General features: G+C 27.3%; 1 protein-coding gene across 1 annotated transcript; it reads right to left on the bottom strand.

The window, feature by feature from the left end:
- Positions 1 to 7579: 7579 nt before the first annotated feature.
- Positions 7580 to 10934, bottom strand: LOC124935864 (protein DETOXIFICATION 24-like). Its single transcript, XM_047476297.1, has 6 exons — positions 10671 to 10934; positions 10023 to 10564; positions 9793 to 9879; positions 8593 to 8649; positions 8070 to 8514; positions 7580 to 7656 (listed from the first exon to the last, which is right to left on the bottom strand). Exons 1-6 carry the CDS (start codon positions 10926 to 10928, stop codon positions 7600 to 7602), a joined length of 1446 nt encoding a protein of 481 aa, XP_047332253.1. The 5' UTR covers positions 10929 to 10934; the 3' UTR covers positions 7580 to 7599.
- Between the last annotated feature and the right edge of the window lie 568 nt (positions 10935 to 11502).

Here is an 11502-nt window from a genome sequence, read left to right on the forward strand (position 1 = left end):
GAAAATTAAGATAATGATATATGCAGATTTTTTATTCATATCTTAAATATGCAACTTTTTGGCTGTATTTGGACAAGGAATTTTAAAAAAAAAATCAAAGTTATTTAAAAAATAATAATGGGTGATTTTGAGGGGGTGAAAATATTTTTGGGTAAAATAAATAAAATTATATATTATATAACGATAAATAAAAAATAATTTAGTATTTTAATTAGGGAATTGAGTTACAGTGTGAAATTATATATTATTTGATGCTCCCTATCTTGCCACATCATATTTGTATTTTTAACTTTAAAAAACAAGTGTAAACTAATGTAGGAATAGATTAAAAAGTACTTTTTTTAATAAAAATAAAAATATCATGTTCATCTAACAAGAATCTTAGTTCAATAATCAATAAAAAAAGTATGATTTTAAGTAAAAATCAAATTTAAATAAATGAGTTGACTTATAGTTTGGTTTAGTTTGGGGTTTGAGGTTGTTAAAATTTGGGTTATTGATTTTTTAAAAGAAAAGTGATGTGATTCTAAATTACATTAATAAAACTGTTTATTTTTGGATGGAATGTTGTGCATGGAGATATGACGATAATTTTTGAGTTATAAAGTATACATTTATAATAAACTTTACCATAGTTAATTAGAGTTTATTATGTTTGGTTTGAGCCTGACCAAGTTTTGTTTAAGGTTTATTACCTGAATATTTAACATATAAATATATTATTATTAAGAGTTACATTGAAAAGACAAAATTTTAGAGAGATAAAGTGTGAGGCAAAAACTCTGTATTTTTTTTTTCATAGTGAAATCTGGTGGCGGCTGAAGTGGACGTAGCTCATTTGAGTGAACCACTATAAATTTGTGTCTTCTCTTGCATTTTTACAAATCATTTCAAGCAGTTCAGATTTGAGGAATCCAAATCCTAACAATTGGTATCAAAGCTGCTAGGCTAGATCTGAGCATTGGAAATGTTAACAAACGAGAACACTATAGGACACAAAATTGGAAGATTTGATTGAACATATTATGCCTTCTAGAGGATGCAAATTGAGAATTATCTCTATGGAAAGAAGTTTCATGTTCATTTGAGTGAGAAATCAGAGAAGATGGATAAAACTAAATGAAAACTCCTTGATGAACAAGTTTTGGGAGTTTCCGATTGACGCTAGCCAAGACAGTTGCTCACAATGTAGCAAAGAAGAAGACCACCATGGGTCTAATGAAAGTTCTTTTTCATATGTATGAGAAACCATCTGTTAATAACAAGGTACATTAAATAAAGAGACTCTTTTACTTAAGAATGATTGATAGTACTTTTGTCACTACTCATTTGATCGAATTCAATAGAATTGTGAATCAACTGCTATCTGTTCTGTTGAGATTGATTTTGGGGATGAAGTTAATGACATAATTTTGTTAGCATCACTACCAAATAATTGGGAACATATAAGGGCGATAATTAGTAACTCTGTTGGAACTTCTAAATTGAAATTTGTTGAAGTTAGAGATCGTATTTTTGCTGCAGAGGTTTGTAAAATTGATTATGGTGAAATGATAAAAAGTTCTGCTATGAAAGTTGAAAACAAGGGAAGAGGTGATGATAGAAATTTTAACCGAGGTAAGAGCAGATCTATGTCGAGGAACATGAGGAGTCAGTCCATATATGTTTGGGTAAACATTTGATTGCTGGAATTGTGGTAAGCATGGTCACTTGAAGAGAAACGGTGATGATAAAATGATGCAGTCAACACAGTTACAGAAATTGACACTAATGCGTTACTTTTGTCTGTTGATAACCCGATAGATTTTTGGGTTTTAGAATCAAGTGCGTCATTCCACACCACTGCCCACAAAGAATTAATGGAGAATTATGTGGTTGGAAACTGTGAGAAAGTTTATCTCGTAGATAGTGAGCCATTGGATATTGTTGGCATGGGGACATCAAATTGAAGTTGACAAATTGTTCTGTTTGGAAGATTAATAAGGTGAGACACATTCCAGGTTTAATGCGCAATCTGATTTCTGTTACACAACTTGATGAAGAAGGTCACAATTTTAGTTGTGGAAATAGTGTGTGGAAGGTGACTAAAGGAGCAATAGTTGCTACTCGTGGTCACAAAACTAGAACGTTATACACGACTTCAACTTGTAGAGAAACAATTGCGGCTGTAGTTGATGATTTGAAGAATAGTGAGTTGTAGCATTACAGGTTGGTCCATATAAGCGAAAAATGGATGATTTTTTTTGAAGAATGGACAGATTCTAGAACTGAAGTCTATTGAGTATGAATCATGTGAAAACTGCATTCTTGGAAAACATAAACGGGTGAGTTTCTTAAAGATTATAAAGAAGCTAAAAAAAGAAAGGTTAGAGTTGGTACACACTGATGTGTGGGGACCTGCACATGTTTCTTCTATTTGCGGATCATAATACTACGTGATGTGTATAGACGATTCGACGAGAAAGGTATGTTTATATTTTATGAATAACAAATCTAATGTATTTGTGACTTTCAAAAAGTGGAAGACTTTGATTGAAAATGAAATAAATCTCACAAGGTTAAATGCTTGAGATCCGACAACGGAGGTGAGTACATCAGTTTAGATTTCAGAGAATATTGTGCTATAAATGGGATCAATATGGTGAAGACTGTTCCCCGAACGTCTCAAGAGAATTTGTTAGGATTTGGATCCCCAAATCTGACATACTTGAAACGATCTGTAAAAGCGTAAAAAAAGAAGAACAAAAGAAGACACAGATTTACAATAGTTCAGTTAAATGAGCTACGTCCATTTCAACCACCACCAGATTTTACTATGAAGAAGTAGAAAAAATATAGAGTTTATTGAGTTATGAAGCCTACACTTATAATAAACTCTACAATTGTTAATTAGAGTTATTGGACAATAGATTTTAAAAAAAAAATCTAAGTTATTTAAAAAATAATAATTGGTGATTTTGAGGAGGTCAAAATATTTTTGGGTAAAATAAAATAAATTATATTAATATATAATGATAAAATAAAAAATAATAATTTAAAAAAAATATTTTAATTAATAAATTGAGTTATGTTATAGAAGAGATGGTGAAATGATGTATTTTGATGCTCTCTATCTTGCCAAATCATATTTGTATTTCTAACTTTAAAAAACAAGTGTGTAAACTAATAAAATTATAGTATGAATAGATTAAAAGTATTTTTTAATAAAAATAAAAATATCATGTTCATCTAACAAGAATCATAATTTAATAAAAAAAATGTATGCTTTTAAGTAAAAATCAAATTTAACTTATAGTTTGTTTTGGGTCTTAAAATTTGGGTTATTGATTTTATAAGAGAGGAGTGATGTGATTCTAAATTACAATAAAAAGCTCGTTTTTTTGGATGGAAGGTTGTGCATGGAGGGATCTTGACGGACGATAAATGCATAAAAAAATAGTGTATTATGATTAGTCGTTGTAGAATGTGTTGTGAAAAAGTGAAAACGACATTTCACTTGCTTTTGTATTGTAAATGAGTAACTGCGATTTGGAATCTACTTGAGAATATGATTGACATTGAATGTGTGATGACTGAGTTAGTCGTCGATTGTTGGGATGCCTGGATAGAAATTGTGAGCTCGATTAGAATGAGTCGATGAGTTCCCATACCGATTATTTTTTGGTGGACTATTTGACTTGAAATGAACCGTATGACGTTTAGTGATCGCAGTCAACCAATGCGTTTACTCCGTAACACTATTATTATGTCAATTGGAGAGATCTATTATGGCAAACCGATAGAGGCGGTTGATGAACTCAATTGAGTTCGTCAAAATTTGATTTTATATTATGTTTGTTCGTTGGTGAATATTTTTTGCTTATGCTTCTATCGTTGCTCTCCAATGGTTAATTTCTTTGTGTTTAGTGACAAGGTGAACATTCGTGTGTTGTGTCGTTATGCTTAAATGCTTAAACGATTATAATATAAACCTTTTCAAAATATTTGAGTTATTGGTTTGTTTAAGGTATTAATATTTAGTACAAAAGTAAATTTAAATTAATTAATTTAATAGAGGAATAGATATATAAGGTTAATTGTTTAAGCCATATATAAAAGACTGGTATCTCTAAGGGAACTGCAAACACAAATGTATTCCCATTTTCTACTTCAGGGCTACGGCAAAGGCAGCGACAAAATAAGAATATTCTCTCTAAACAAAAAAAACGCATACATGCGTAGTTTCGGTTCATTCAGAATTTTATTTTTTTTATAAATTTGTAAACAAGTCCTTCAAATATATGAACGGTTTAATTTAAATATTAAATTTGTTTATATAAATTATTTGAAACATTTAATTGGTCTTTTAATTTTAAGACAGAAGTTATAATATTTTTTAAATGCATAATTAAATCATTAAATTGTATTATATTTGAAATTTTATTTATTTTATTTTTGATTTATTTTATATTTTTACATTATATTTTATAACTTAAATTTTAATATAATATATTTGTTTATTTAAATATATTATTGAATTATTTTGTTGTATATAAATTATTGATATATAATTAATTTTATCTTAATTTTATTAAAGAAATAAGAAAAGATTAGAGTTAAATATGTAAAGTTAATAAATATATAGATAATATTAACAAAGTTAAAAAGTTAGTTTAAGAAAGGAATATTTTAAGAATATTTTTTTGAGTTTGGAAATGAATTTTTGGATTGGAAATGAATTAGTATTTGTATTTGATGCGATATTTATTTCATTTTGAGTTTGAGAATAAGTTTATGTGTTGAAGATGGTCTTAGGCCGCTCTAGTTAAAGGCGACTTACACACCTTTTTTCGAGCCCTACAAGTAAAATAAAAAAAAAATATAATTAACAACTTTAATAAAAGATATTATACCATTCAACTATCTAAACTAAATTATTTGTTTAATTATAATAAAAACTATTATATACAATTTTATTTTAATAAAATATAAATATAACAAGTTAAATTATTTTTTTCTATTAAAACACTCCAAACTTGGGAGTTGTTTGAAAAGATCATTTAAATTTGAGAAAATATCAAATGAAAAATACTTTCTCCTGTTTAAATTTGCCATTAATGAATTGTACATTACCATTTGTGGCTCTAATTTATGTATTTTTTTTTATTAAACGAGGCTTAATATTAAATTGTGCAATATAAGGATCGAATCATCACAATTTTAGTCATTTAATTTTTTTTTCTCTAAATAGACAAAAACGTTTGTCATTTTATTCTAACCTATTACTTTTTGTTTTTCTAATTAATTTACTACGTCCGTAAATAAAATAAAATTTATAAATAAGTATTTTTTTTTTTTTTTGTAGAACTACCCATTTTAGTTTGTGAATATTGACTTATGTGACTACAAAAATATGTAATGTTAAGAAAGATTTGAGAAAATTCGAAGAGAAATAAATTTAGTATTTATTTTTCACAAAATTCAGAACGACACAACTTTGTATATGATTTACCAATTTGACATATTTGTGTTTTAAAATAAGTAACTTTTTGAGATATACGTTTTCTAACCTCCTTAATATAATTCGAATGTCTTAGAAAATGTTTAGTGTGTTTGAATAGTTGAAAAAACTAAAAAAAAAAGAAGGGAGAAAGTTCTTATTTCTTAGATTAATTAAGAAAAACGAAAACGAAAACATGTTTGTGATTGGGCAATTGGGCCTTTGCTGCGTTGTGGCCATGGATTTAGTTAAACATTCACCGAAGCTTAGGCAGTTTTGAATTAATATTTTTTATTTAAATAATTATAAATAATTTGATTTGAGGTTATTTATTCATTAAAATCAATCCAGTTTTAAAATTTCTATTCAACTTTTCTATATTAATCTAACAATTATGATTTAGGTAAACTTTTCATCTAATTAAACTATTATAATTTAAAAAATTTATGAACCCTAAACCCTAAACCTTAAACCCTAGCATGTATCCCGTGCATTTGCACGAGTAATAATATAAAAAACTGTGAAAAAATATTACGGTAAAATTTGTATGGGCGGGTCAACCCACAATTCGACCCAAGTATTCATTTACTCTCACATATATCCAAATTAACCAAAGCTCTCGACTCGGCAATCCGGACATTTTAAAAATTAAGCATCATTTTATATATATATATATATAGATTAGTTAGTTAAAAAGTTGAACTTATATTGTTAAAATGTCACGCGATTATCAAATTTTGGGTTGAATTTAAAATATAAAGTGTTATTAGCCTAGTTGGTTAAAAGATTGTACTTATTTTGTTAGGTTGCAAGTTCGAACCATACCTATAGCATTTTTAATTTTATTTTTAACCGTTTTAAGTTTATGGGCGGGTCAACGTACAATCCGATCCAAGTATCCATTTACTCTCACATATATCCAAATTAACCACAGATCTCGACCCGGCAATCCGGACACTTTAAAAATTAAGCATCATTATATATATATAGATTAGTTAGTTAAAAAGTTGAATTTATATTGTTAAAATGTCACGCGATTATCAAAATTTGGGTTGAATTTAAAATATAAAGTGTTATTAGTCTAGTTGGTTAAAAGATTGTACTTGTTTTGTTAGGTTGCAAGTTCGAACCATAACTATAGCATTTTTAATTTTATTTTTAACCGTTTTAAGTTTATGGGCGGATCAACCCACAATCCGACCCAAGTATCCATTTATTCTCACATATATCCAAATTAACCACAGCTCTCGACCCGACAATCCGGACACTTTAAAAATTAAGCATCATTATATATATATAGATTTTAATTTTACTCAATTAACTGACAAAAGGTGATTCATAAGATACTAAATTGTCACATTTTCGATTCTCTTTTAAAAGACTTTAAATTAAGTGAAATCGTGACTTTAGTGAAACGCTAATTTTATAAATTAAAAAAAAAATTATTTTAATTTTATAATTTCGAACAATTTTACATAAATAAAGTAGATTTATATTTATAAATTAAAAAAAATATTTATTTAAATAAATGAATTTATGTAATTAATTTTAATCAATTGTGTAATTATAACTTATTTTAGTGTTCTTTTATTTATTTATTTATTATTATTATTAATTAAATTAATTTTATATTAATATATATATATATATATATATATATATAATATTAATATATAACTAATAATTTTGTACTGTAATTTACAAATGCTTAACAATTCTAAATAACTCTTGATCTTGTTTAAAATTACTCTCAAATAACTCACTATTTAATCTTATATATTAATTATCATTTAAATTAAGAACTATAATAATAAAACAAATATTTTAACAGTATATATTTATATCCATATAATGATCATTTCCTTCTAAAAAATCATATTAATATCCCTAATGAGAGTTACTTAAAATGTTGACTCAAAATTTATGATGAATAAAAAAGATAGAGCTGCTAAAAAAAACCCAAAGTCAGAATCGTATTTTATTGTCAAGACACTTGATTTCGAAAATCCAATTACATAATATATAATTATTACATTTATATAAATAAATCAGTCTCAAACATATTCAAAATATTTATTACAACAATAATCACATTAACATAAATTTTATAGGAAATAAATTTAGGATGATTCATCGGGTTTGGACCAACGAGAGATTCGTTGGGACGCTTTTTCCACCTGCACAAACAATACCCGAAATAAATTTAGATTTTTTTTAGTATAAATGTAGAATAACCTAAAAAGTGTGGCCAAAAAAATATAATAAAAAAGTTTAAATATTGAATTTGGAGATCCATGATTAAGTTATTTATATATTATTATTATTATTATTATTATTATTATTATTATTATATTATTATTATTATTATTATTTATTTGAGTGTTAAAAGTTAGCAAGACCCCAATAATGATATTCATTATAACTTAAAGAAATTTTAAGTGAGAATCAAATACTTAATTATTAGTTAGTTAGAAATCCATAATTGTATTGAAAACATTTTTCTTCAAATAATTAAATAAAGAAGGAGAATAATAGTCCTTCATTGTATCTCCTAAATGAATAAAATAGTGAATATAGATAATAATTTTACCTGGTCATCCCAATTAGTCCTCCAAATCATGATGCTTAAGCAAATAATTTGCGTGATTGTTCCACAAATCATTCCAATCCAAACTCCCCTAACTTGAAGATCAGTACAAAAGCCAAGTAAAAGACCAATTGGAATTCCAATAACATAATAGCACACAAGGTTAATAATAGCCACCACACTTTGCAAACCAGCCCCAACCACAATCCCAGTTAGCACTGGTTGAATGCTATTCGAGAACATTGTGACGGCAAGAAGAATCGAGAGCTCTGACACCATGTTTATTACGTCTTCATCGCTTGTAAATAAGTATCCGATTTTGTTACCAAAAACCAGGCAGAGTGTGAAGAACACAATACCAAATATTAATGAAGTAGCTAAGTTTACTTTTATAGAGAACTTTATTGATTTCGCGTCTCCCCTTCCAAGCTCATTCGCAACTCTTACACTATACATCAAAATTAATATATTTACTATAGATCGATAATCAATTTCATCTACTATTTGTCATAAAATCGTCACGTACCATGCGGCTCCAAGGAAACCGAGACAAATCATAAACTCAAAAACGCTGACATTAAGGCTGCACAATGTAAAAAGAATTACAATTTTCTCATTTTTGAAGATGAAATATTATAAAATTTAATGTATATTCAAATTAATTTTCTTAAAGATTAAATTGATATTTCAATACATGGTAATAAATAAGAAAATATAGTTATAGAAATTTGATTTTTGTTCGTCTAAAATATTATGTTATTATTATTATCTATGGTTCATGAAACTCAAACAAAAAATAATATGAATATGATTTCTAAATCTCAAGATAAATACAAATAATTAAATGAATTATTCTTTTTAAATTTTTAAAAGTTATTATTCTATTTCATTTTTATCTAGTTATTATAGTTATTTTTGTTGTTATTGTTATTTTTAATTAAGTTAAATATATATATATATATATATAAATATAATGATGCTTAATTTTTAAAGTGTCCAGATTCTCGGGTCGAGAGGTGTGGTTAATTTAAATATATATGTGAGAGTAAATGAATACTTGGGTCGGATTGTGGGTTGACCCGCCCATAAATTTAAAACGGTTAAAAATAAAATTAAAAATACTATAGATATGTTTTAAACTTGCAACCTAAAAAATCAAGTAAACTCTTTAACCAACTAGGCTAATAAGAATTTTTATTTTAAATTTAATACCAAATTTGATGAAAACGATACGTTTTTACCCTATAAATTCAACTTTTTAACTAATATATATATAATTATAATAATGCTTAATTTTCAAAGTGTCCGAATTGTCGGATCGAAAGTTGTGGTTAATTTAGAAATACATGTAAGAGTAATTAAAAATGCTATCACATTTTAACCATAATTTTTTTTTCCGATTTTATATCATTACTCGGTTACATGCTAATTTTAATAATAAGTATTAATATCATCAATTCAGCGTCTCATTATTATTGAATGATATTAATAATGTTGTAGTTAATTAAGAGAATTTTAGTATTACAAATAATTTATTTGATCTCAAACTCAATTGAATCTTTTTGTCAACTTCTAACCTTAAAATTACGATAACATCCTTAACCCATTAAAATCTACTAAATTAAATATAAATTCTATAAACTTAAAGTTCCAATTTGAACTTGAATTAATTTTAGGACCCAATTGAAATAACTAAAGAAATTAACAAAACTTTGAGTTAAATTACCAAATGGAGAAGGCAGCTATGGCAACAGTTGCATTTTTCATATAGCCAGCTATAAGAATTAAGATCGAATTGTACCAAACCTCCAAGCTGCACCATAAAAAATACAATCAAGTTTATAAGAAATAAACCATACTAAACCCAAAAAAAGATTAATGACAAACATATTGTAACATATTGCAGGAGTCAAATTTGGTAACACATTAATTTATCAATTAATTAATAATAATTACCATAGCATAATACCCGACGAAACAGAGAGCTTAATGACCGGCCAGAGTTGAGAAAATGCATCTAAGCTAAAACCTTTCCAAGAAAGAGGACAACCGCCGCAAAAAATGTAGATAAACTCGCTTAAGACCACCGCGATGTTGGAAAGAATAAAGGACCCGAGAGCACCATAGGTACCGAAATCTAGTTTAAAGACAAAGATCCATGAGAAGAAGATTTGGACGATAACAGAGGCAATGGAAAGCCATGCAACAATCTTGTTCTTGAGTTGAGCTTGAAGGTACATCTGAATTGTGAAAGAGAACACTAATAAATACATGAGGGGGATTAGCCAGAGAGACATGGTTTCAGAGGCGATTGAAACATCTTTATCTTGTCCTAGTCCGATGAAGATGGGAGCGCTGAAGATGAAAAGGGGCGTGAGGAGTGTAACCGTGATTAGGTTTACTATCCATGATCTTTGTAGATATATGCCCATCATGTGGTGTTGTCCTGCCCCGAATGCTTGCCCGCATAATGTTTCCGTTGCACTTGACATTCCAATCTGTATTTTTTTTCATTCATCAATGTGCTTATTGCAATTCTAATTACTGGATCCGTCCCTGGACAAAACTAACATAAAGAAGAAAAAGATAGATAAAAAGACTTACAAGAATTCCATTAATAAAGCGAAGGGTTAAGGATTGTACGAGAGCAAATGCAGCCAAATCGAGAGCACTAACATGTCCAATAAAAACCTGAGCGATAATAACCATGCCAAAATTGCTGGCTCTTGATAACATCCCCGGAAAAGCCACTATCCATATCTTCTTTGTTTCCTCCCAAACCCTTTTTTTCAGATCTAATTCTTCATCTCCTTCCTCTTTCACTATTACTAACCTTTCTTCTAATGTTCTCTCTTCCCCCATTTTCTTCCAATTAACAAATGTAAATTATGTCAATATTAAGAGAGATAATCTCTAAACAATAATAAATTGAAGCAAATACATCAAAATAACACTAATAAGTATAAATGAGAGAGAGAAGGGAAAGAACTTTGACTTACTTGGCTTGTGTAAGTTGTTTGTATCTAGCTAGCTACTTTTTGCTCTTTCCTATCATCTACTCTATTATATATAAGTGTTCATTCCTTTAATATATTATTGAAAAGTTATTTTTGCTTTTTTATTATTTTGAAACTCAACCAACAACTTATGTATGATATTCTCTCTAATTTAAAAGTGTTTTATTTAAAAATTAAATTCATGACATTTATCTATTAAAAATTAACCACCCTTATTATAAAATTGAAAATTTTCATAAGTGAAAATGAGTATTGATGATGTTGTTTAATTATATATTTTTATTAATTAATTAAATGATTAACAATTTAATTGAATTGTTTTCATAATTAAAATTTAAAAATTGAAATACATCAAATATGGCCATAGGAATAAAAAATAATATAAACATGGTTGGTAACTTTAATTATATTTGGTGGAG

Source organism: Impatiens glandulifera, chromosome 4 (assembly GCF_907164915.1).
Source record: "Impatiens glandulifera chromosome 4, dImpGla2.1, whole genome shotgun sequence".
Taxonomy (NCBI): domain Eukaryota; kingdom Viridiplantae; phylum Streptophyta; class Magnoliopsida; order Ericales; family Balsaminaceae; genus Impatiens; species Impatiens glandulifera.

Bases quoted from the DNA above. Each gene is read 5' to 3' on its own strand.
- LOC124935864 (XM_047476297.1), bottom strand. From the start codon at position 10,928: ATGGGGGAAGAGAGAACATTAGAAGAAAGGTTAGTAATAGTGAAAGAG. The intron at 9,880-10,022 runs GTAATTATTATT...TTTATGGTGCAG, and splicing joins TCGTCGGGTATTATGCTATG to CTTGGAGGTTTGGTACAATT. The intron at 8,515-8,592 runs GTACGTGACGAT...TTTGATGTATAG, and splicing joins GGTTTCCTTGGAGCCGCATG to TGTAAGAGTTGCGAATGAGC.